Below are 27997 nucleotides of genomic sequence, written 5' to 3' on the forward strand. Positions count from 1 at the left end.
AAAACTACATTTTACACTTCCTTAATTGATTTGTATGCATGACAAACAATATGTACAGAAAAATAAATTATTTTCACAAGGAATCATTTCTTAAAATATTTCAATATTTGAATTTCATTTCGGTTTATATGTTTGATCAATATTTGCATACGAAACTGACTTAAAGGTACTTGTTCACTTTTTTTGTTAAGTTGTTGAAATTGAGTTATTTTACTAACTTTTGTGAACAAACAGCAAACAGCAACTTGCAAATGCTCATTTGAACCAAATTCATATAAAATAAAGTCAAGTCGAAAATGATTTCATTTTCAATAGCGTTACAAATCAATTTTCAGGCAAAAAGAGCAACGTCTGTCACAATTTTCAATGATTATTAACTGTAGAGCTAATTTGAATTTTTGAGGATGATATATCATTGTTGCAAGTATTGTGTTAACATTTAATTCACACAAAATAAAACAAGATGATGTCTGACCCTAACAAATGTGAACAAGCCGCTTTAAAACCTACGAGCAGTTTTGCTAAAAAATTCTTTTAATGATATTTAATCATACTGTTAATATGATGTTCAATTTTGAAAAGTACACATTTCTTATTGAAAGGAAGTGTCTATAGATCTATATGTATAAGAGAAGTAAATGGCACAGTTTGCCTTTTCATTGAAGTGATTCAACGCACTGCATCTGTATTTGAACATTTAAATCACCTTTCTGCCATTTTAATTTAGATAAATAAACTCAAACCTTCGTAGTTTTAAAAAGAAAGTTGTACAGATATGGATTTTTATTCAAATTTAAATCTGATTTCATGAAATCTTAAAGATAAGACATGATCCAGAGTTTATAATACGAGAATGTGATCTTGTCAAGAGGATAATTGTGTTAATGTCAGCCCAATTAACTTCAAGTTCAACTTTTTTTAGCAAACAATTAATTAAGAACCATGTAAGAAAGTGATTTGATGTGATAAAGGAGTTCATTAGGACCTTAGATAATTTGATGATATCTTGATAATGTTCATTTGAAAAAGATGCCAAATCCAAGACAATAGCTGATGCTGTTGTTTTTCAATTTGATTGGAGACAATTTTAGAAAATATACTGTCAAAACACTTAGATGCATCTAGGTAATGCATAGGCCGCATTGAAAAACACTGAACAACATTATGGCTGAAGCTGTGGCAGTCCACAGTGAGGGCAAGCAGTTAACATGCAGTATCTGCCAGCGACAATTCAGAGAGATGACGGTCTCCTCATGCTTTCACACGTTTTGCCTCGACTGTCTACGAGGTCACATGACCCCTTCCACCCCCGGGCGAGGTCTAACTACCCCAGGGCGGGGCTACACCTGCCCCCTGTGTCAATCCCCTGTCATCCTCCCTGAAAGTGTTGTACGACACCTTAAAAAGGGAGATACTCTTATACCGGCTGGGACAGTGACAAGGAGGTACAGTCCTGCTGTGGCGAACACTTGTGATGTTTGTCAGGATGGAAGGATGGCTCTTTACAGGTATTTGAATATAGATCCTTTGTATAGTAAATTTCCGCATGCAATCAACATGACACTTAAATCAGAGTATGAGATAGTTGAGCGAAATGAATTGTGTCAAAAACCTTTACAACTTTTTTTTTGTTTAAACAGCGTCATGTCCAGTTTGTCCAAGACTGCAAGAATGAGTTTTAAAAAGAAATACATTAATGTTTGACATGCTGACCCAAAAATCAACTAGAGCTTTCATTGGATGTGATTAATACCGAACATGGTGTTTCATTATTGCACATCTGATATGAGTATTTGTGTGGGCATTTTTGCTAAAATGTATGCTATGACCTTGAGATGGGGTAAATAGGGGTCATCTACTGGTCAAGGGCAACCTACTGGTGGAGTTTCATGGTCTTAGGTAAAAACATTTTCCAGTTATTGTGCGGGCAAGGCATGGCTAACAGACTGACAATCCAACTGACCGACTTTTTTTTTCGAAGAGGGGCATAACATGTCCTTGACCATGTTTCAAACTGTACCATTTAACAATTCATGAAGTAGTGTGCAATATGACAAAGATTATTTTTTTTATATATTTTCTTACATGTAGCATGTTTTCTTTTTGATTGAAAAGCTTCATGTATTGCCTCCTGTTTTTGAAGTTAAAATGTCTGTGTTTTCATAACAATTCCAGGTGCCTGCAGTGTGAACAGAGTTTCTGCAGTACCTGCACAAATGCCCACTTGAAAATGAGGTCATCTCGTTACCATGAGCAACAGCTGATTCCCCTTACAGGTCAAGGTCATTTAGATGACCATCAAGAAGATCAGAAGTCAAGGTTAAGCAAATACTGTGAGAGACACCGAAATGATGAAATTAAATTTGTATGTAGACAATGCGGCACTCTACTTTGCATTGTATGCAAATTATTGGAGCATGAAGGTCATGTGACCAAATTGGTGTCTGAAGAAGCCAATGAAATCAGAGAGAAATTGACCACATTGATGCAAAAGCAAATAGGATTAGGAGAAAGATTGAAAATGCAAATGCGGGAAAATGAGAATAGAAAATACCAGTATCCTCAAAGTTTAGACCAGGAATTGAGTAAACTCAACATTCAGGCTACTCATATGCATAGAGAGATTGATGTTGAAAAGGAAAGGAAAGAAAATGAACTGCTTAACCACTATGACCATCACATTGAAACAAACAACCAGGATTTGGAATACAGACAGAGGGATTACAATGACTTTATGGCTATAAATTCTGAGGCTTTACACCTGCTGAATGAAGACAATGATATATATGTTACCAAGAAAGGCTCATACATCTGCAAAAGACTGAAAGAAATAGAGAATGAGACTAAAGAACAAAGGAAAGAATCTTCAACTCCATCGATGACATTTAGAAGTGGACAGATTGAGCAAAACAAATTGGAGAACATGCTAGGAAAGCTGTCTTCCCAGCCAATGGCAACTCATCGTCAAGTCAGGGTCTTATCACCCCAAGGCCAGACTTTCACACCGCAAAGAAGCCCAGATGGTAGAAGTCTTGCAGATTCGTTGTTTGAAGAAGTTCCCATAAATATATCAGCTTCAAAAAACGAACCCCATCCTCTGACCATAACCCCAATGTCCAACTTTAAACTCCCATACAGTGATGGTATTGGGTACGTGTATGGGATAGCACCAGTGGATGGTGACAAAGCATGGGTGACCATGCTGGATTCTGAAAAAGTTATGCTTGTGAATACACATGGTGAAGTGCTGGTCACAGTAAATGTTGGTCATATAGCAGAGGATGTAACTGATGATGGTAAAGGGGGATGTTTTATCACTTGCCCAACAAGTAAAAGTGTAAAGCACATACACATTAGTGGGGAAGAGACAGTGGTTTCTTCAGTAGTTGAAAATCTAGCTCAAGACCCTCATGGTATAGCTTTACTGCAGTACTTTGATGATGATATCCAGGACTTCTTTCAGGAGTTGTATGTTACTTTCACTGAGACAAGGGGATCCAGAATGTCACAGTATGACAACCAGAAGGGTCAAGTGAGAATTTTTACAAACACCGGAGAACAACTGGGTCAGAGTTTTTGCCTTCAGTCACCTATAAGGATAGATGTGGCTCCAGACTCGGAAGATATGATAGTTTCTGACCATAGCGCGGGGTGTGTGATGATTTGTGATAGGGCCGGGCTGAATGTTGGAGGACTATACAAGGGTAGTGAGAATGAACTGTTTAAGCCCTTGGGTGTTTGTTTTGATGGGTTTGGGGGCGTGCTTATTGCTGATTGGCGAGCGGAGACGGTTACCAGGGTGACGATGGAAGGGGCAAGGCTAGGGGTTGTGGTTAGGGGGTTGAAAGGGCCTCAATCTGTGGCTGTGAAGGAGGGGATACTATGGGTTGGGGGCAGGGAGGGGCTGATACAGGTACAAAAGCTGTCTGGTTAATAAAGGGCAGTGGTCAGGTGAAGCTCCGGTCTGACTTTGCGTTGGGGGAAACAGAAATTGAAGAGGTTCCCTATTTGTCAGCGAAGGAATAAAACTCTTCCAATGATATAACAATTTTAGAAATATTAAAAAAAAACACTCATAAATAAAAAAATTGAAAATTTCTGAAGTTGCTCCTGTAATACTAAACCAGAACATAATAATTATCGGACTTTAATATTGTAGCATAAAAGCTATTGGCTGAGAATGATCGTGGGGGTACAGAGGGGACCAAGACAGCGGATGGTTCCAAACAAGAAAGAGTTTAAGGGCCTTCCAGAGTGCAAAAGTGGGTGGTGGAGACCAAAAATTTAAGTTTCAAAAGTTCATGTTTTATTGTAGTTTAGAGGAACAGCCTTTTTCGGGAGTAAAACAGACATCCTTTGCGACATGTAATGGGATAATGAGTCGGCCAAATTTTATGAAATTTTATCAAGAAGTACCCGGTAGGCAAGATGACTAGTTCTTCTTTCTTATGCCACACATTCTTCAAGGTTACCATATAGACGAGAATCTAGCTGTTGTGCAGTGGGCGCAATTTAAAGACAAAAAAAATGAACTTAGAATGTTAAATATGGTAGCATTGAAAACACTAGAATTGTGTTCATAGTAAAGAAAGTTGTGCCATAGTCAGTGCTATGATAATTGTAAATGAGAAGACAACAGACAAAATGTTCTCATTATGCTTAATGGGGCTGTCCTATCATTTTATGGAAGCATAATATATTAAAATCAAAAGGGTCATAACCCTCAAAAATCATTAACCGAGAGAATGCTGTCAAGAGTCTTGTTAGTTAAGCTTTCCAGAAGTTTCATGGAATTCTAGTGGGCGATTGCTGAGAAATAGCTTCAGCTGGACAGGAGAAGTCGGACATGAAAGGATAGATGAAATGTTTCAACTCTTAGTATAACTATCAACTATCAATTTACATTTTGCTTGCACTATAAAATTGACATGTTTTCATTTCAATGGCAACATTGTCAGAAAAGGTATTTGGAATGGTACAAAAGAATCAACTACATGTGATGTCCACGTCATTCCCACTATTGGAAACAGCCTGATGAAGGCCAATATGGCCGAAACATTTTTTGAGTTAATGTTGAAATTTGACTTCCGTTATTATAATTGATACAAACAAGTGCTCTCGTAGTCATGTGACGAATAGCTCCAATTGGGTCGATAGCCATTATTAGAGCACAAGAGGCGTTTGTAGAACACCTTAATGACGTTTCATTAGTCGTTTCGAAAAAAATGTACCCTTAGGGAATTTAAGGTCATGACCAACCTCTCCACCAAGTTCGAGGTCCAAGCATTCTCTTCATATTGATCTGACAATGTTTTTGAACACTAATTTTGACCTGCTGGCCTCTTATCAATGAGGGTCATAACCATCATCCCTGTTTGAGGAACGTAGGACCAACCAACTGACCAAATTACATAGTCAAAGCAATATATACCTGCTTCCACGAAGCAAGGCATTATCAATCATTTATAACTGACACAAACCAGTTATCACCAACACAACACTTTTCTTCCATAGAAAAAAACTCGATGGAAATATTTTTGGTTTTATTTTTGCAAGAATAACTTAAACAGCTGCACATATTAACAGAGATTCCCTAAGATACATGTATAACAGAATTTTGAAGTCATTTCTATTGAAATTTGAGTTTCTGATTTAATAGCACTATTAAAAACACCTTAGCTGCCAACACTTGTCCATTTACAGTTGATCAAGGGGACATAACTCCAATATTTTATCCAGAGGTATGGCAGTAAAAATTGGGGGTGGGGGTGCTTCTGTGCACTTCTTAGTTAATCTTAGTCATAAATTTAATTAAGAATGATCTTAGTTATATTTTCGTTCGAATCAAACTGACGCTCACATTAAGGATGAATAAAAAGTTGAGGAAAAGAAATAAAATCAACTTGTTGCAATTTGTGGTGTTCTAGAGATTCACAATTTTTCAAATTTTGACAAATGTCCTTCAATAAAACAGGACTCAGGGATGTTAAGTTTTTAGTTCTAAATTAAAATTGAAAATTCTCTATTCTTTCTTATGCCACACATTTGTTGAACCTGAAATTCAGCCATTAAATCACCAAGTTGAGTACCGGTAAAGAAAAAAAACAGTTTGGTCATTGAAGCGATGACTAAAATAGAAACGATTCAATGAAATGGGGCCCAAGGAGCCTTATACCAAGTTTCTGCGCAACATCATGAAGGCTATGACAAGCTTGCTTCAAGAATGTAATAATAATTTAACAGTCTCACAGTCTGATTAATGTGAACACAAAAATAGTATCAACTTCAAAATTCTGTCAATGTAATGATAAAGATGAAATGCAGAAAGATACGCAGCACGAGTTGTGTCATAGAAAAGCCGTAACGACCTTTATTATCGTTTTATTTGATGATCACTAAAAGTATTTTATTACATTAGATAGCTCTATGGGAACAACTCATGCTGCAAAAGTTCCCGCATAATTAATGAGAAATGAGATATCACATTTCTGCTCATACATGGTAAAACAGAGTGTTTTGTTCAGAGAGCATGCATTATTATACAAATAGCACAAGTTATAGCACTTCAAGTTCAAGTGATAAAGGTTAAACACCACCAACAAGTATAGGGTTTTAGCCAGGTTTTGAAAAGGGCAGGGTGCTGCAGAAAAGGGACAGGGTGATAAGTGTTAAAAGGGCACATTTCATCCGTCTGATAAACTTGAATATTACAAATTTTGCAAAAATTGTAAATGTGTTTACTGGTTATTGAAGTAGCTTAAGGTTTAAATCTTTACCCTGCGTTTACACTGTGCCATTAAACAGGGTTTATGTTTAAACTTTTGGCTACTGAACATGTTTCTGTAGTTTTTCATATAAATATCGAATTGCCAGATATATTAAGTTTGTATGTATATAGTCATATAAAAAGCTTTTAAACATTCAAGAAAAAACAATTATTACCTTAAGCATTTAATTCTAAGAAGTCAGAAGGGTGCACATGCTGGTTCCGTGAGGGCAGAGGGGTGCTTTCAAAAGGGGCAGGGTGCAGCACCCTCAAATAACTCATAATTAGCTAAAACCCTTAAGGTTAAACATAAGAAAAAGGAAAACATTTGTTGAGAAGTCCAAGGGCAGTATTCACTAACGTCTTTAGTATTAGTTTCAGCCGACATAAGCTTAGAAAACTGATATCTTAAATGTTTCAAAATATCTATAATATAACTAATTGTGTCTCAAGATGTGTGCCTTATTGTAGATTATTTGTAAAACATACATCATTTTTATTACCATCCTTAGCCATATATTAGCATTTTTACACCAAAATTAATTTAAGCTTTGGTGAGGTTAAGTTTCAAACTCACGCCCTGAGTCTGTGTTGGATTCAGGCTAAGAAAACTGAAATCTTAAATGTCTCCAAATATCTATATGACTAATTTTGACAGGCGTGTGCCTGATTGTTGAACAGATTATTTGTAACAGATGCTGATATTTTTCTCTTATATTTACATTTTTACAACACAATTAAAAAATTTCTTTTCTGAGCCTGAGTCTGGAACTCAGACTCAGGACTTTAGTGAATATCAGCCCAGTCCTTTGTGGTTCCGTAGAAAGATTTTGTCTTTTCAACACTTCTAAATGAACAGTATATTTAGCGAGTTAATGTAATACAACTTTTCCTAAAGTATTGGAAAATGTTAAACACATGCAATTATGTAAGTGACAGATTGAATCAAGTGTTTTTTAGATGGATTTGAAAATTAACACGCTCATCAGAAAATAGAGCTTGAGCATTTGTGGTGATGATAAAAAGTTCATTTTCGATCAAGGAAAGCACATGTCTGATGGGTGAAACAATGAATGTAAACAATGAATGTAAACAATGCCTTAACTATTTACATTATCACAGTCTGACACATTAAGCATAATAGAGGAGGCCGTCCTAATAAAACATGTTTGTTTGCAGTGGTTCAACTTTTATCAGAGTTTCAAAGCGTCAATTTAAATATTTTTTGACCAATTTGTGAATTAACATCCAACAAGAGAACATTATACAGGGTTTTTCGGCCCTGTTGTAGGGGACGAATATCGGCCTATTTCCTACAGCAATCTAGTCTATATATATATATCCCAATATATATTTTTCTTACGTCCTGAAAATGGAAATGAACATTTTGATTGGTATTTTAACAATACCAACACAAACTCAATTGTCATTTTTCTAAATTTCCCAAATTGGAAAATTGCAAATTTGATGTGAAATCTACAATTTTGAGTTGTCTTGTGCACCAGATAGGTGGGAAAATACTCTGACATGCCACAAGAAGAGCACCATGAAGTGAAAGCCTATGATTATTAATGCCATGGTTAACAGTCTCTGGCAAAATGTGTACCAAGTTTCAATAGAATATGTTGAATTTCATTTAAATATCTTTTTAACAGTTTTCGAGTTCCATTTTTCGCACAAATATGTCAACAACTATGAAAATATGAAAATGAAAATACCAAGACCTTTTACTTTGACGGATGAGCTAATTAGACTGTTTGCCTACTTAAGGAATAAATTGCTTTATTTAGTCAGGACATTTTGGGTGAATCTGTTGAAACCACTGTGAATCAAAAAGGTTTTAATGACGGCCAAGACAATGTATGTAAAAACAACTGTGTTCATAAATAACAGTCAAATCATTACAAAATACATAGAATTGCTTAGAAATCAAACAAGATCACAGTTGCATTTTTGTTGCATGGGCAAGTGAGATGTATTTGATGATAAAGATGAAAATGATTACGAAATGTCATCACAGAAACTGATGATGTCATCGATGAATGAACACATTTTGTGATGACATGATAATGACAATAACAATGAATGCTGGGAAATCTATGGAAAGCCCAACATTATCTGTGTTTATTGTTCTTGGAATGTTTGATGAGGGATGTCTCAAATTGTTGTAACAAGTCTATAAGAAATTTCTTCTTAAACCTAGCTGCTTCATGGATAATTTCTCGCACAAACGCGTGTCTGATTTCAAAAGACCCCTGCACTCTGTTCATATGTTCAAACAATGTGTCATATCCTGAAACATAAAATAAAAGCTAATTAGTTAACAGGAAAGTATCACCTGTAGTATACCTAATCATTTATTTCCATACTGTGGTAGTTAAGGCTTTAGTTTCCCAATTAAATAACCTGAGTGACTGAAATTGGGTATAATTTATCACAAAAAAGGTTCCAAAAATTGTTTTTTTAGTACTAGACTTCAATGACAAATAAGGACCTAAGACAGTTTCAAACATTGATAAAATTGATGACGATTTCACATAAGAAAAGAACTGCATTTAAAGCCTTCAACAAGGGGAGGAAGATAATTTACTTTGCCTAATTATATAGGGATGTATCCCTATCTCCAATTTTTTTCAGCATATATCCAATAAAGAAATGTATAACTTACTTTTCCCTGGTTTCCTGATCTCCTTAACAATGAGTGCTCTCAGTTGAGAATTATCCGTCCATCCATTCCCGGCGTCTTTTTTGTTATTCACTCTGTTATTCTTTCTATTTATAGCCGGTTTAATATCATGGGTTGAATACTCTGGGCTGCTCCGCCCATTTTCCTCCACTTTGATATGATTGGTCAATTCTGAGTCATATGAGTTTTCATTGATATGGTTTTCCTCCACTGGTTCTATTTTGATTTTCACTTCAAAATCACTCTCCGATTCTGGAAATCAAATATATTATTAGGATAATTGTTTTTTTTCAGTGTAAGATCATTATATATTTCACAATGATCAGTAGGAACTCGTAAAGTATAACTTTAACATATAATGCCATTGATTTAGAATGTGGAGCGTTCTAAAATTTTAAAACAGTGAAAAATATCAAACAGATATTTTCACTGTTTTAAATAGTTAAATATCAATATCATTTCACTGACAAATCTATATAAACCGCTGGAAAGCATACAATTAATCATTTGAATCAAGTTTAATTAGACCTAAATTCTGAAAAATGGAAGTTAACATTAAACCAGTACCTTTCATTAATTTCAAACACTCAACCTCTAAATAAATGTAATTTAGCTGTATCAGTTTAACATGTACAGCTTCTCAAGTAGGCGACCCAGGTTCAATTTCCAGCCAGGGTGCATGTGAGTTTGGTTTGTGGTCACCAAGTGGGTTTCCTTTGGACCGGTCGTCTGGTTTCCCCCACAACACAAGACAACTCTCTCGCGCAAATGAGAGTGATTAATAGAATGTTGTAATAACTTGTAATTCACAATCATTGTAAAAAAATAATTTGAAACTTAACTTGAATATTAATTTACTTATCTATCAAGTTTAATGTGAAACCATTATGAAGTACCATTTAAGTTGGCCACATGCCAAGAAACTAAAGGAACATGAGCAATTTGTCAAGATTGCAAATAAAAATAAACATTGAAAAACAGCTGTTTCATTTAGCAACCTGACAGGAGACATTGTGAACAAAATTGTTTTTCACAACAAAAGTAGGAAAATAAGGATTTTTTTACCTCAATTTAAGGATATTTTATAACTATGTTTTACCTTAACAAGCAATTGCCTGAATTTTAAAAACATTCATGAAACTTAGCTTATTGGTGCAGTTTCAAAATTATTTATGATCTGAGCTCGGAACTGTTTCTATTTAAAGATACAACTTATAAAGAGATATCTAATACATAAATAAAGTTTATTTTAAATAGTACTGGTAAAAATAAAAGGTGGTTGACAAATAGTAGGAAAATGTAGGAGCTCTTCAAAAGCAAGCCTGCAATGGCTGACCACTTATCTGGAACAACAGACTGCTCTCAGACTGGTGACAGTGTAATCCCTTGTTCCTCCATCAGTCTACCTGGGGGCCACTTCCGGATTAATATGAAGTAATATCCATTCATAAGCTTATCTATTACCACATAGCACCCACCTGACTCAGGTTCAGACATCTCTGATATTGGTGACAGTGGAGGCCCATCCTCCTCCTTTAGTCTACCTGGAGGCCTCTTTCGCGTTAATATGAAGTCCTTTGGAAGGGGACCTGAATTGAGACAAGTTCAAATGTAAGAGCAATTCAGCGCAAAGAATGACAAGTTACGAACACAATGAGCACGTCAATCTGACCCAAAAAGCTTATCAAATGTCCCGAGTCGCTCAAGCAGCATAACTTCAATATTATTTAAGCCAGAGTCATAAGCCTTGCTTTAAGCAAGTCTATTGTCACTGTTAATGAGCTTCATGTGAATATTGAGATACAGTCAAACATTGGCTTGAACTGGCTTGGCTCGAATTCCTTGTTGGCTCGAACCGGATGCGAAGGACCGATTTCTTTATACTGATGGTAAGCATTCCTGCTTGGCTCAAATTTCTCAAGGGTCAAGTTATTTTAACTGGACCCTGGGAGGTAGAGCAAACAAGGTTCGGCTGTACCATCAATGTTTAAGCCTTTGGCCAATTATTTTTTTTAAAACACAAAAAACTGAAATAGTCTTGTGATCATTTCATTTCTCTAAGAAATTTGTGACATCTTCATATTAACTCTGAACACAAAAAGAATTTTTTACAGCTGCTTACAGCTTATGCATTATATACATTACGGACAAATACTCATTAAAATTACCTGGTTTTCGTTTCCTGCTTGGCCCTGGCGAGCTTGGCGGGCTCTCGGCGGGCCGCTTCTTCTGCGACTGCTGGCCTGTTAACATGGAATCCTCTGCCTCATCCACCATTATGTTCTGTTTATAAAGGGAAAGGTGTGATTAAATGATTTCATAAACTGTTGAATTATTTTGAAGTATTTCTTTAGGTTTCCTGTCATGCTTCATTAGTTTTGTGTAGTTTCCTCAATTTTAGAGATTTGATTGACCTGACAGCTGAAGAGCTGAAACCATTTTGGTGATAGGTATAGGGGGCACTTCAGGCCCCCAAAAGGATCAAAGGGAGTGTCAGAAGCAAATAACTGTCATACTTACAATATCTAAAGTTACAAACAAAAACCGGTTATCGTTAAAAAAATATGTTTAAAATTGCAGATAAATCACATCCCTAAATTTTGTCTTTAAAAAAAATTGCAACGTAAAAAAAAAAAATATCTGCCAATATGTTAACTAGGGTAAGAAGGGTTTAAAATAATTCAGATTTTCATGAACAAGCCAGCTATGTGCCACTTTCAATCACTTTTTAAACAACTGAAAGTTCAACCAGAGCTTAGGGAACTTACGCAGATGTCAAAAGAAAGATTTAAGTTCTTCAGTACCTAATCAAACCTTGAACAGGATAGCAATCTCCAAATGGGAATGTATAGCTATGGGAGTTCAAAATAAGACCATCAAAATGTTTTAGAATGTGTTTAGACCTTCGGAAAAGAATATTCTTAAGACAGTTTCTAATCAGTTTTTAGACTCTTTAGAATTATTTGAAACCTTAAGAATGTTCTTTTAAGACGTCTAAAACAGTTTGAAACCTTTTCTCAAAACCTTTAGAATGTTGTAGACTTTAAGAAGGTTTCGAAGTCTTTAGAATGTTGATTTTATACTTTCAGACGGTTTTGAAACCTTTAGAATGTTGATTTTAGACTTTCAGACGGTTTCGAAACCTTTAGAGTGTTGATTTTAGACTTTCAGACGGTTTCGAAACCTTTAGAGTGTTGATTTTAGACTTTCAGACGGTTTCGAAACCTTTAGTGTTGATTTTAGACTTTCAGACAGTTTCGAAACCTTTAGAGTGTTGATTTTAGACTTTCAGACGGTTTCGAAACCTTTAGAGTGTTGATTTTAGACTTTCAGACGGTTTCGAAACCTTTAGAGTGTTGATTTTAGACTTTCAGACGGTTTCGAAACCTTTAGAGTGTTGATTTTAGACTTGAAATGTTGTGTTTAGACTTTAAACAGTCAGTTCTTTTTTTACCATGAGAATGTTATGTTTTGCAGTACTCACCTTGTTGACCTTGAAAGGGTTTCCGAACATGTGGACCCTGGTGGGCGTGTTCTCGAGGGGCCGGAGGGCAGGGGACTCCAGGTTTACCTTCTTCAGATATTCCTGGTAGTTGCCCATCTGACCAATCGGCACACTGTGCAACTCATCTGAAAGAAATTGACAATGTTAAGATATGGTGTACAAATAGTTAATCATATTTTTCGAACCAGTTCTGAAAATGTATAACATTTCATGCTTGGTAAATCTATAATATTTTGGGAACATTTTAAAATGTAACACTTACTGATTACTCATTGTAAAGTTAATAACTGAAAACACATTAAGAAAGTTACTGCAGTTGATATTGTTTTTTATAATTTCATCAGGAATTGGAAGTGAAAAGGCTTATTTCGCAATTTTCAAGACCAAAAAAGCTTGTTTGTTACAATTTTTTAGGTGTTATTTTAACATACTATTCCTAAAGACATTAAACCAGTTCAGATGACAAAAAGTAACAAAGGGTCACCAAGTATCCAAAATTCATATTCACAGAGAGACTTTAACAACGAAATACATGTTCTTCAAAAAGGCCCCGTAACTTAATTTACAAGGAATTTACTGAGATAAACATTTCTTCATTCTACAAAAAAATATTGAAGATACAAGTATTGATTTGATGAAGAATCTCAGTGTAATTGTGTAAAGGACATCTTAAAAGTGGTCTGTCATCTATGTTTATTGATAGGTTTTTTCAAAAATACATTCCTTCAGCTGATAAATCTACTCTTGATGTTGGATATACAAATATTGACTTCTGTCGAGGGGTATTAACTGAGGGCTCCACTGTTCAATATGCAGATTACTGGGAAATCAAAAAGATTCAAATCTAGGAGTTTCCAGACTTGATCCAAGACAAGTGATATGGATTGTCACCATCGATATTTAATCATTTATTTCAATCTCTACCATATATAGTTTGGAGCAGATCTAGAGGTAAAAAAAATGTCTTGGATGTTCTGACCAAAAGTCATGATGATGGCATAAAAAGTGAACCCATGAAAGAAAAAAATCTTCAATGGGGTTTGTGTTTAATTGGACTTTTTCTTCTTCCAAGATTTAGCCTAGTCACCTAATTTTTAACCTATTAAAGGTCACCTATATTCATAATTGTTCAAAAAACATGCAGACAAGTAATCTGACCAAGTTTCATAACACTTGGATACAAACTATTAAATTTATGATATAGAATAAAAACTCCAATGCAGAATTATCACAACTTAAACGTAAAATTGTTCATGACATACGCCCATGCACCCAACGGCATACCCATTTTTTGCAATTCTTTAACCCATAATTTTTGTAGAAATCTGGCTAGAATTGGGAGTTTAAAAATTAATTTACCAAGAAACCGTACACCTTAAATCTTTTGTGTGGAAGTACTGATGTTTTCTTTCATGAACAAATCTCATCATAGTTTTTGTATCTTTATCTTGTAGCATTCATGTTAATTTCTAAGAAAATAGAAATTCTTGATTTTAGTTCAAACAGCATATTTTTTCCAATCAGAAAGGCACTGACCCTCTCCCCAGAATGGTGGAAAAGAAACACTGATTTCTTCATTTATTACCCTACACAAGTGTATATACCTGTATCTGACAACTTTGTTTTGCTGCTATAAGCGGTCTGTAGAAAGTTGGTTCTCATCCGCGCTATCTGATCTAAGAGATTCTGTCTGGGAATGTCATACGGATTTCTGAAATAGACAGTTTACATGTAGATAACCTACACCTGGGAGTGTCTATCACAAACAGTTGGACTCTTCAAAAGGGATGACAAAAGAGAAAATATACCAATCCTGAAAATCCTGGAAATTTTGAATAAGGTTTTTAATCCAAACACATCATCGAGGGGATTTGACAGCTGTTGAAATTGTTTCCAATGTTATTTATATCCATTCAAGATACATCCTACTATTTTTCATGCAAATGCCCAGCAAACATCTTACTTACTTGACAACAGTTACTGTACGACAGTTGCGGTTTTAGGTTCAGACTATGATACTTAAGCTGTTATCTTTACTACAGAGTCAAAAAATTTAATATTTATTGTTTTAATGCATTTTTTCTGAAAAATGATTCTGTCAAATGAAAGGGTACAGCGGGGTGAAGTGAAAAGGCAGCCAGGTTCCTCACCCTGCTTTTTAGGCCTAGCTGAAGCACTGAATTCTGAACTTTATCATTCCTGTCTAAATCAAAGACAGAATAGCAGAAAATTCATTCAAAAGTAAGTGAAGACCTTGAGACCTTGAAGTAATAACAATTATTTCTTCTCACAACACATTGGGACTTATCAATCAGGATATGACAAAATATAGTAAAATTAAGATTTTCAGTGAATATTGTGTGCATGTTATCAATTCAATTGAACTTTTTATAGCAAAATAAAAAAAAAAACTGCAAAACCTGACAAAAGCTCTTTGTTTCAAAAATTTGCTCTTTGTTTCAAAAGTTATTGTATAAGATGCAAGCTGATAATACGGCATCAAAGTTACCACAAATGTGACATGAAAAACATTGAATCAATTCCCTTCACAGGTTTATTGAAAAGATAAAAGTAGAATTCCACAAATTTGGATCGGTGGCTTGTCAGAACATCCGTTTTTTTCTGGACAGTTAAAGGGCCATAACTCTCTACAGTAACAAGGATGATCTGACTAGTAATCAAACTCAGTTAACTGACATATATATGAGATTGCTGCCAAGGTTTGTAAAGATAGGAGAAATGTTTCACTGTGTATGTTTGAGAGCGAAAAATGAAGCGTGACACCGTAAACATGATCCAAGTATGTTTGCCATGCTACGCAGGCAGCACAAAAATTTGACATGATCCATATGAGTTTGCCATGCTACGCAGGCAGCACAAAAATTTGACATGATCCATATGAGTTTGCCATGCCACGCAGACAACACAAAAATTTGATGTGATCCATATGAGTTTGCCGTGCCACGCAGGCAGCACAAAAATTTGACATGATCCATATGAGTTTGCCATGCCACGCAGGCAACACAAAAATTTGACATGATCCATATGAGTTTGCCATGCCACGCAGGCAGCACAAAAATTTGACATGATCCATATGAGTTTGCCATGCCACGCAGGCAGCACAAAAATTTGACATGATCCATATGAGTCTGCCATGGCACGCAGGCAGCACAAAAATTTGACATGATCCATATGAGTTTGCCATGCCACGCAGGCAGCACAACAATTTGACAGGATCCATATGAGTTTGCCATGCCACGCAGGCAGCACAAAAATTTGACATGATCCATATGAGTTTGCCATGCCACACAGGCAGCACAAAAATTTGACATGATCCATAAGAGTTTGCCATGCCACGCAGGCAGCACAAAAATTTGACATGATCCATATGAGTTTGCCATGCCACGCAGGCAGCACAAAAACTAAATCATTAATATTTTAATAAAAGGTTTTAAACGTAAAATATAGCTTGATGCACAAAAGAAATGCCAAGCTAGCCTTGAAACATGGCACACAATCGTAGAAATTTATGGTGATGTGATACGCTGAAAATGATTTTGTGCAATGGAAAAAATATTTTCGCACCTTTTAAAACAGGGGAATTGCCACTATTATTGGAAACCCAGTTTTAAAGGCTTATACTTTTTTTTCTGTACATAAATCATGTGCCATTTTTGTTTTGATCATTCAAGTCAAATGAGTCAAACACAATAAAGCATTAAAATTAGTTATTGTACATAAGTTTCTTTTGTGCATTTCAAGTATATAACTATATCAGTGGTCGAAATTAACACAAGCCCTAGGAGAATGTCTTCCAGGCTTGCTCAAATTCTGAATTTTATATAGCAGGGCTTGTTCAAAAAATTTGATGCCAAGCAATAATATGAATTTGGGTTTGTTCATCCAAAAGTCTAATTTCAATGACTGCTATATTGTCCACCTTTAAGGCGTTCATACCTAAACTGTTGGGGCTTAATGTCCTTGTCTGGGACGGCTATAGTGAAGGTGTTATAATCTGTCAGCTCCTGTTTTAAACTGGATAAATTGCCGCCAACATTCTTAAGTAGCTGGCTGAAGTCCTTCCTCTGTAGCACTGAGGTTTTTGTTCTGAAATTCAAAATATTTTTATGGTTTAAGTTTTATAACAGCAATTTAAACCAATTATTCAGAACTTTTTTGAATTCAAACAATGATATGTTTTTTAGAAAATCTTGTTTGCAATGTGCTTTAGACAAAAAATTAGTTGTAATTGCAAATCCGGATTAATTCAATAAGACTATGGAACCACTTAATAATTTTCAAGTAAAAAATGTTCTATTGAGCAAAATAATTGGAACCACATTATTACATTGGGTAATGAGTAATATTATTTTTTTTTGTGTGTTTTATTTAATTTTGTAATTCAAGGAAAATGAGCCTCATCAAAGTTATTTATCAAATCAATTTTTATAAATTGTTTTAAATCTAAGTCTTCTCATATAATGCTCTACTTCCCAGAGACTAGAGAAGTAACAGAATTGTTTACCTGGGGTCCAAATGTGTATTGCAAAAGTACACAGATACATTGAGCATACCTCGATACTAGCATGTGGTGAAGCCTTGGAGCCAACGTAGGCCACCAGATAGCCTATCTCTACACAATATGCTAATTGACAAGATGGGAGTATTTAATATATGAAGTATACACACATACCTGGAGCAGACCTTGATACCCTCGTGTGGTGGAGCCTTGGAGCCAACAGAGGCCACAAGACGATCCATCTCCATCTTGCCCTGAAAAGTAACATATGATTTTATAGGCTTTAGGGCATACAAAAACCAAAAAGGTGAATTTTTCAGTCTTTAAAATGCAGAAATTTAAAAACCTAAGATTTCAACAGTTTTTTATTTCTAGACCACTTCGAACAGACATGAAAGCAGAAAAATTCTTTACATCATCACAAAGTCAATACTTGAATTTGTCTCCCACTTCACAAAGCACTAAACAATATTCAACTTACCAGGTTTTTGAGTTTCTTGAGGTAGGTAATTACGCTGTAAGACAGACAGTTGTCCATGTTATCTGGTACCAGGTTGTGAGCTCCCATCCTGGCCAGCGCCCGCTTTAACGGCTGAAACAGAATGGTTGGAAATATATTCATCTGTTGCAATCATAGTGCAGGTGTATTCAATAAACCTCTTACGATTTAACTTAAAAATGAAGGTGAAATCTGGCTCTTTGATTAGACTGTAAGATTATTCGGCCAATGAAAACACCTAGGTTTTGACTCTTAGACCCACCCTTTCCTTCATAGAGAAGGCCACATGAGCCATCCCTAGTTAATCCCCTCATTTTATAAAAAGTAAAAAGGAGTATCCATGAGGCTGTGGATAGAGGAGTAAAAAGGCATATCTATGAAGGAAAGGTTTAAGATCAATGATCTAAGGTGCTTATTGAATATGGCCCCTGACTGAGAATGTAAAACCCATCTGACACACCAGCTTGGTCTGGTAAAATTTATGTGGGTAAGGTTAAAGGAATCGCGAACTTAACAAAGAGCAGTTACAGACTCCCATATCTCCTGCTGAATAAGGAACAGTATCAACTACGACTTACACAAAAAGGATTACAATTAAACAATGGACAAGAACTCAAAAAATATTGCACCCAGAGTTATGGGTCTTGTGCACTGCACTTCTTATAAATGAGAACTAACTTCAATACCTCAAAGGACTTTTTGAGTCAAGCTCTTGACCAAAAAAAGTATGAAAATTATCAAAGGGCAATAACTAAAAAAAACTGCAGCCATAGATTTCATAGAGTTCCTATTCACCGCACTTCTCCTAAATGCGATAGTTCAGATCTTGAACTCATCATAGCCTAATTTTTTAGAAACTTCTTAAGTCCCTTTCACCAGGATTAAGATAAGCTCATTATTATTTTTTATAATTTGCGTAACATTTACATCTTCAAGAGATATTGAACATGCAAAAACGAATTAACAATAGGACAATCACGATTAACCATTTTTCATTCTTACAAATCTAGTTTTAAGGGACTGTGTCACAGGCACCAAAAACATTTTTTTTCTGTAATGAATCTTAGGACATTTATCTAATATAATGTGTTACGCTTTGATGTCATAATTGTAAAAAAGTACCAAAATGTAAAATAAAAGATTTTGTCGCCAAAATTGAAATCCAGCGTCTTCCTTACTGAGCTATCAAGGCTTACACCAAATGGTGACATAATTAAGCTATAAACCTACCTCAGTAATATCACGTGATAAAACCGACTAGCCAATCACGCAAAAGGAGACATACCTGGTAGACATACCCAGTAATCTTTTTTAATGGAAATATACGCAATAACTGCTAAACTCAAATAAATTGTAAACTATGTGGTACTTCAACTAGTAAGTTTCAATGCATTGTACACATCGATGCCAAGTTTATGTCATTTTTAAACAATTTTATTTTTTTTCGCTATTTTATCATCTGTGAGACAGTCCCTTTAAGTATGTATTTTGATAATTGAAATAAGCTACTAAGCCTGTTAAACTTTAGAACTTTCGAGAAATTGAGACCAGATGGGCGTATAAAACATACCTGTGCATAGTATCCGGGCATAGTTTTCAAATAGTTGTCGAAGCGTTGTCGCCACTGAGGACTTGGCTTCAACTTGTGAACCTTGAACAGCTCATCTGCAAAGTGGATACAAATCTTCAATTTGATAGAAAATCATCAAAGTAAACAAACTGCAATAGTGCAATTTGGTGAGATATTGATATCTGACATTTTAAGCAATGTTTGTGAGAATCAATTTCATTCAATTATTAATCTATTATTCAAAACCTGGGGAGTGATTTCATCGAGAATGCAGGAGTTTTGCCCCTAGGAGAGATATTTTAACAGTTGTTCTGCAGCGATTGTAATTATATTATTTAATCAACAAGCCTGAATTCTTACATAACAATTGAGCATGAAAAAATTTCAACAATCCCTGTTTAGTAGACTTCACATTTTCAACAATGTCTGCAGCCGCTTAACAAGTGCAGGGCTTTGGGGCTTGTGTTCATTTCCACATTTGGTACTGGGACCAGTGCTGGGCTTCCAGGCTTCAGGTTATTTTGACTACTTATACAACACTGTTTTAAATTCTTCCTAGGTGCAATGTTGCTCTTAAGATTCTTGATGAATATTACCAACACCCTGTTAATACCCCCCGACCCCTCACGGCCTCTCAACACCTCCCCCAATGACATGTCAATACCCTCTCTGCCAATCAATACCCCCCCCCCCTCAAGGCCAATCAATACCCCACCCCTCTCTCTGCCAATCAATACCTCTACCCCCTCATGCAGTCATCGAAATAAGACTTTTGGATGAACAAGCCTGAATTCTTATACCGTAAATGACTGGGTATAAGACGATAGGGGGTATTAGACGCAGGGAAAAAAATCTGTGAAAAATCCAAGAAAAAAACTTTTAACCTATGTTTTTGGTTAAAAGACGCATAGAAAAGATGTCAAATCGTCTTGCATTTTCGGCCACCATGTTTGTTGACAGTGACGAAAAAAAAAATTTTGTGAAAACGGCGACGGTTATCTTTAAAACCATACAATGATAAACTGTTGAGAATAAAAAGTTAAGTTATGCAAAAACCTTATATTGTACGGGTTTGTTCTCAAAATGTCAACACCTACAGAAAAGAATAAAGTACCGTAATTCACCAGTTCGGACACTCTAAATATTCGAACACCCATAATTATTTTCCAAAATAATTATTTTGCGTACGTAATTTTCAGACACCCAAAGAACATCAATCGCAACTTTCACAGTTACCAAGTTTCACAGACGAAGATTATTGATTTTTATCTTTACAATGCCTGGCTAGATTACCTAACCGTATACACCACTGTGACAAGTTAATTAGTTACTACCCCATCCTAAACGATTTATTGCCTGTTGAAAAGGAAGTGCGATATATTTATTGGAGGATTAAAGAAACAACAAGGGCAATCAAGGGATTAAGAAAACATAAACATGACATGTTTGTAAAACGATCCGCAAATAAACTTTCAAACTTGTACCACACTTATTATAACACCTTCACTATAGCCGTCCCAGACAAGGACATTAAGCCCCAACAGTTTAGGTATGAACGTCTTAAAGGTGGACAATATAGCAGTCATTGAAATTAGACTTTTGGATGAACAAACCCAATTTCTTATATTATTGCTTGGCATCAAATTTTTTGAACAAGCCCTGCTATATAAAATTCAGAATTTTTAGCAAGCCCGGAAGAAACTTTACCAGTGCAGGGCTTGTATTAATTTTGACCACTGCGCATGACCAATCAATACCCCCTAACAACCCCAACAGCCTGTTAAAATACCCACCCCCTCAACGCCTGTTAAAACACCCACCCCTTCACAGCCTGTCAATTCCCTTACCCCCTCACGGCTAATCATTGAGGCATTTCACATAACCAGTATTTCTAGAATGCTAATTCAAATACGAGAACAGCGAGCAGATACCAAAGCTCGCTTGTTTTTCCTTCCCTAGATAGACATGTGCCTTTTGTCTACGGTAGCACATATTATTATTTAAGACACAGATATTCCAAATTGTCAAAAATATCAATTCAAAAACTTAATCACATGATAGGCTCGTTTAACTTGAGCCAAATTATAGTCTTGTTGCTCATTGATAAAATGGTGTCAGGGCTTATGTACCTACCTAATAAAGGAAGGAGTACTGGGTAATTATAAGGCATCACAAACAGGTTCACGGAGCTCAGGGTACTGCTTGCCTTGAGGTAGCCAAACGGATGTCCCAACTCGCTGTATTTGGCACTATTACTGATAAACACCTGAAACAACAGAACATTTTCTTGCACACAAGCCAAGTTGATTGTCAGGTCACCAGTGCATACCCTCCCCACAACCAACCCTATAAGTTACTTGTAACAAAGTGCCAATTGAAAATATTCAAATATAAAATTCTATGTAACACAATTTTTGACATTTCAAAAAAGCAAAAGCATTTCTATGTTGTTTTTTCCTTACAAAATCATTTCAACTCTGTTAAATTTAAAACTATTTAACTCCCAACTGTGTTTTCAAGCAACTGTTCGTCGTGATATAACAATGCTGGCAAACATACAAATGTTGTTTAAAAAATGCAAGAAAAATTATTAACGATGTTATAGTACAGATGGGAAACTAACGCTCTTCTACTTTGCAAGCCTTGAGGATTCAAGAGATTTTTTGTTACACACTCTTGTTAATCATCAAGGAAAGACATAATTGTAGAACATGGCATCGAATTTTGTAAATATGAATATCACATATTTCTTTGTAAAAGCTATTTTTCTACTTAAAGATACTTTCGTGAATAATTTAACTACATGTATCTTTGCCTGAATTGTTTTAAGTAATCGATACCATATCGATGCATTAATTGTATAGATAAGGAAATAAGTTTTAATATTACCTCTATTAAAGCAGACTCCTTGATCCTTTTCCCTGTATACTTGTAATACGCTGTATTTTTGTCATATGAATAAATACTGTTAAAACCAAATTTAGTTCACAAAATTACCCTAGAACACATACCTGCCAGCAGGCATTAGCTTGCCGTCTCTCTAGTATAAACTGTGTTAGTGGCGAGGGCTCAAGCTCGTACTTGTCAAACGGCAAGTTGTCAATAACCAATGGCTCACATGGCGCACATGAGAACTGAACATTGGGGTGCGCTGAACGTGGAGGCTGGAATAAATATACAAATTTATGGTACCAAATTTTACTGTAGAAAATACATAGGCAAAAATAGTGAGAACTGTCAGGTAAAAACTCTGAATACTCCATTTAAAGCTGCATCCTCACAGATAAACTATTTTGATTACGGTACTTTGACTTTATTTTTTTTGGTATTGGAATGAGCCAATTTTTGCTTAAATGTCTGGAAACCAGTGATACATGGCTGCTGACAAAAGATCCAATCGTATTTATGTTCAAAAATTGATGTTTTCTGGCTAAAAGCATTACTAACGCTTTAAGAAAATTTTTCGGCTGTTTTCCATTGTGAATTATCTTATATGCCTGAATTGTAGGCATTGATAATAAAATAAGCTGATTCTGAGACAAAATTTAAAAAAAAAGTCAAAACTGTCAATCTGGGAGAAAGCATTTTTTTCTGATTATACATTATCACTTTCAAGGATTGACATCAGAAATATTTCAAGGAAATTCGAAGGGAATTCGGTACCTATCGAAACATAAAAGTCAGAAGTACAACAGTTGTTCATACATTTTGTAATACACTTACTAAAGTTTGATTGGTATTATCCGGCCAAAATGGCTCTGGAATGGGCCAATGACCAACAGAGTAGCCTTTCTGTGCAGACCTGGGTACCATGACAAGCCTGCGCAGGTTATGCCAGCTTGTGTTCCCGGGCAACTGGGAGGGGAGCGGGGCAGTGGGTGCCACCTTGATAACCTCATCTTCCATCTTCACTATCTGGCCATTCATGCTTAAGTTTTCTATAAAGAAAAATGCATCAGAAATATAAAATTTCTGGTGAACAGTCATATAAAAGATTTCAAAAAAAGATTCTTGGCAAAGTAGTTACAACAAGAGTCAACAGGAACATTGTTATTTTTCCATTTTAAGGGGACAAAACTAAACAATTCTGAAAGTCAAAGTTATGTGCCTTGCTATACATGTGTGTACTGTATCCGGCCACATGTGCACTAAGTTACATTTGAATATCCATGGTTAAAGTGTTGAGGAAGACAATGACACCTAGGCTATGACAATAAATATTCTAAAAAAAAAAAAAAAATAAGACAAATTATTGATATTCCACCTTGCATTTTCCTAACTTGACAACCTTTCATGAAGTCTTAAAATATCAATACACTTCAATGTGCATCATGTAATTAAACTGTTTAAAAGGCTTTACAGTATTATTTACTTAAGCATAACTTTCTTATGCTTAAATCAAAGTATTTTTATATTTCCGTATGAAACACTTAAAAAGAAAGGAATAACCAAGCAAATCTATTTATTTCTTCCCAAGTGTTTACCTTTCATATCAATACTAAGGCCATTTTCCATCTTTATTCCATCAGGGAGCAGTGGAGGTGGGTCAGGCCCAATCTTTTCAAACTGTATGACAACGCCATTCTGGACTTTCGATACGAGGCTGTCTATGGCAGCATTTAGCATCTTCTGGTTATAAACTGCATATGACCGACCTGGAGGGAAAAAGGCAACACATTAACTGTATGAACAAACTCTATGACAACATCCTTCTGAGCTTTACACATGAGCCTAACTATGGCCATACCTAAAAAACTTAAACAACATACCATCAGCTTCAATAGATAAAATAACCTGTAGGAACCTTCATCTGTAGGAACGAACTGTTATTACTAAACCTGGAGCATAAGGCTGTCTATAAGTCAGTAAGATATTATTAAAATCAAATGGTATACTTTCTATGATATCAAATCCATGTACAAGCTTTTCTTATATTTTAAGACCTGTGTTTTTTTTGGTACTTATAGGAGCCAAAACCTTGCCAAAATGTGTTTTTTTCCCTATCAAAGGGCTTTGCGACTATTTCCTTAAAAGCGGATAAAAAAAAAGTTTATGTTTCAGCAGTTCAAGGATTTTTTTTGAGCCACACGATCATCATTTGCTACCTTTAACAACTATGGCTTGGAGACCACCATTTCCAGTACTGAATCAGGTAACTAATCCATTTAAAGGGATTCTTGACCATCTATAATGATAAGGCCGAAACTAGGATTTAAGTATATTGATTTTCGTCAAAACAGTTGATTTTAAAAGATTATTTAATAACACAAGATACATGTAAGCCACTTAATTAAGAAATTAAAGTCCTTTTCCTTTTCAGATTTGTTATACATTTTTCTCGTTATCATACAACAAGTCCCCAATATTTCTGCCAAAAATGAAAACTAAAGCTATACTTTCCCTTTTAAGCTGAAACAGCCCTGATTAAAAATCAGAACTTGAGGAAATTATTAAGAATCAGCTGTAAGGAAATTATAACCCAACACTTCCATCCCCATACCTCCAGTGACTTCACACATGATGTCTACAGGATGGTTATCGGCTGGAGGAATGAATGTGTTACAACTCAGATCTATTGGCACACTTCCAGGGATCCGCATCACCAGCCCAAATATCCTCTGGTCCCATCGGAATGGCTCTTTCGTTAGTTCATGGCCAGGTACACAAGATGTGTTCATAGGGATGTTCAACTGAAAAAAAAATGTAATTCTGAAATTGGAGATTTTTTCTAAATATAGCTATCATTGCAATGAGGCATCTAGATCAACTAGCAAGAGTCCAAGCACAACTATTTGGTTTAAAAAATTGTTACAACTTGGCTATATAAACTTTAGATTATGAGCAAACCTGGCAGACATGTTCATTTGCTGTTGTTTTATCTTCTATCTTATCATAGATTAGTCTGAAAGGGGCCGTCCATTTTAGGGCTGAATTTCCCTTCTGAAAATGTATATATTTTTCCCTAAAAAGCTTAAAAAGTCCACTGTAATGTTGTTGTTTTTTGGAGCATTGTCCTCTAAAAATTAAGCAAATATAGCAATATTTTAAGTGCCATTGATAGTTTTTTTTAATAAAAGCGGACAAAAAAAACATGCCATAGCAAGCACTTTTTCCCAAGTTACCTCCGGCTGAACACCAGTAGACGCAGTTAGTTTGCCGCTATCTGTCAGAACGATTATCACAGCTGGCTCAAGAAAGTGTGGACATCTACCCTGAAGAATGCATAACAAAAACAATACAAGCATGTTTCAACATGGTAATACTAATTCATTAGTTGGAGGGTTTAAAAAAAAAACAACAGCTACATGTTACACAGTTTTGATTTCCAACAAATATCATATATTAGGATATGTGCAAACTGTGTAATTTCTATAAAAAATTACTAGTGCCACCATATTCAAACTGTTAATTTTTCAAGGAAATCTTTTCACACATTATCAGTGATTTTTGTTTTGTTCAATTTACTGCCTTCTAAAGGCTGTTTCCCCTTGCAAAAAAATGTCCATTTTTCCCAAATTTTTATATTTTTTATCCCAATTTGATAACTGCAGATTACATTAATGAACAAAAAAACGATGATTTTCTTGAAATATAAACAAATTCTTGACAAGACTTAGTCTTTCACAGCATAAAAAAGTTAAAACATGTGTATTTGCCATAATATTAGCGATTTGGCCTGATTTTGTATTTTTCCCAGTCAACTTTTTTTCCCAATTTGCATGGCACAGGCGGTAAAAAATAATTCCAAAAAAAATCACTGATTATAGTATTCCTATGTATAATAAAATTAAAATTTTGATCTTATTTTTATAAAAAAAATATGATATCTCAGGACAAGCGAAGTACTTCTAACGTGGTCATACTACACAAACCTGTCCATAAGTGTCGATTCCAGACTGCATTCTGTTCACATTGAGCAGATCAAAACAGCTCTTCAAGGCATTGCCAAGCGTTGTCACACCTCCTGCGCTAAGATTTTTCAACTCTGAGGTAAATGTTGCATGACTCTCTTTCCAGCCAGCCTAAAAAATTTTAGCATAGCAAATTAATAAAAAACAATACAAGCAAGGATCAATAAAAAACAAATGTTAAAAAGTAATTAAAATTGATACTATCATTATCAAATAACGACAATATCATTATGATTAACAACAATTACTTTTTTCATTAGTGAAATGGTTCACTTCGTCCTGCACCCATTTTTGTCACCTTAGTAACGTTTTCAACAAAAAACTGAATGCTTAAATTAAACTCCCAGCTTATGTATACTGTACCGGCATGGGTTTGCACCCCACGTGAACCATTTTTTTTAAATACTTTAATCTTTTTTTTTATCTGCAATTTTGATATAGAAGAGTAATAGAATTGTAGTAAAACTGTTTTCAGATGCATTTCTGTGAATAAAAAAAATGGTCCAAAAATATGTACGAGTCCCTTTAATTTACAACAATTTCTTTGATCACAATTAGTTGTGCCAACTATATGATTTAAAAAGTTCAAATGTATTGTAAGAACTACTGTTAAATCATTTGAATCTATAACATAGCGGAGAAAGAATTCACGATTTAAGTGTAATTAGGACATTCCTAGATGAGATCATCCTACTTTCACTTTCATTTGGCACGAGTACAAATACTGTCTAGCCAATTGGGTCAGAACGACTTTTAAAGTTGACATTTTTGGTAGACTGGAATAAATATAATACAGGAGCATAAATACTGTATTTATTAGCTACTTATATTGATTATTCTCCGAAAAAAATGTCATTGTTTCACATTTTCGTAGATGTAGGTCAATCTATTTTTAGATGTTATTTATAATATCTCCCATCAAGCATCAGTCCAGTGGAGAAAGGAATGGCGACCAAACCTCGTCAGTTTTTAGCTAAGGATTTTTTCTTCAATTTAAACGTCTTGCAGGGATATAACGGACTATATTATGGAAGGTTACCTCCGTGAATATATCGAGGATATGTTCATCGCTTAGTTTGTGGATGACTAATTCACAAAGGCGACATTACCTTGATGTTTGACGGGGGATGATCCAAAGTCAAGAGCATGTACCTGTCCCAACGACTGTTTGGGTCACGACCACGGATCTGCAGATAATAAAATCGTAAAAATACCCTTGTTTATTTTGTAACCATAGTCATGTCAAAATATGTATGTCAATAAAATGCACAATCATTACATTTACCTTCATAAAATTCTCAACTGAACCCTTAGCAATGTCGATCAGAGATGTTCCCAAGTAAGTGCGTTGATTCATAGACGCACTAGTGTCTACGAGGAACAATATGATTGTCATTGTATAGTAGACACTCTAATGTTTAACTCCAAGTCGCTTCCGGAAGCCCAAAAGGCCTCTTAACGTGAAAAAATGCGTATATCCCGTCCGTCTCATACAATGGCGCAGCCCGGTTTGGCTGCCTAAATTCAGCAGCTAGCACGCC

General features: G+C 35.3%; 2 protein-coding genes across 2 annotated transcripts; one reads left to right on the forward strand and one right to left on the reverse strand.

Annotated features, from left to right (window-relative positions):
• The first annotated feature begins 616 nt into the window (after window positions 1-616).
• Window positions 617-4860, forward strand: LOC128232600 (uncharacterized). The gene is made up of 2 exons (XM_052946260.1): window positions 617-1508; window positions 2176-4860. The coding sequence occupies exons 1-2, from the start codon at window positions 1165-1167 to the stop codon at window positions 3932-3934; spliced, it is 2103 nt and encodes a 700-aa protein (XP_052802220.1). The 5' UTR covers window positions 617-1164; the 3' UTR covers window positions 3935-4860.
• A 670-nt stretch (window positions 4861-5530) lies between these two features.
• LOC128232354 (integrator complex subunit 6-like) lies at window positions 5531-27991 on the reverse strand. Its single transcript, XM_052945863.1, has 19 exons — window positions 27742-27991; window positions 27566-27643; window positions 26418-26567; window positions 25668-25757; window positions 25046-25235; window positions 24030-24200; window positions 23269-23483; window positions 22557-22709; window positions 21679-21811; window positions 19546-19640; window positions 17958-18068; window positions 17651-17730; window positions 16915-17064; window positions 14562-14668; window positions 12937-13082; window positions 11621-11735; window positions 10931-11041; window positions 9435-9704; window positions 5531-9059 (listed from the first exon to the last, which is right to left on the reverse strand). The coding sequence occupies exons 1-19, from the start codon at window positions 27850-27852 to the stop codon at window positions 8881-8883; spliced, it is 2655 nt and encodes an 884-aa protein (XP_052801823.1). The 5' UTR covers window positions 27853-27991; the 3' UTR covers window positions 5531-8880.
• Between the last annotated feature and the right edge of the window lie 6 nt (window positions 27992-27997).

The sequence above is a fragment of the Mya arenaria genome, chromosome 4, assembly GCF_026914265.1.
Source record: "Mya arenaria isolate MELC-2E11 chromosome 4, ASM2691426v1".
NCBI classification, from domain to species: Eukaryota; Metazoa; Mollusca; class Bivalvia; order Myida; family Myidae; genus Mya; species Mya arenaria.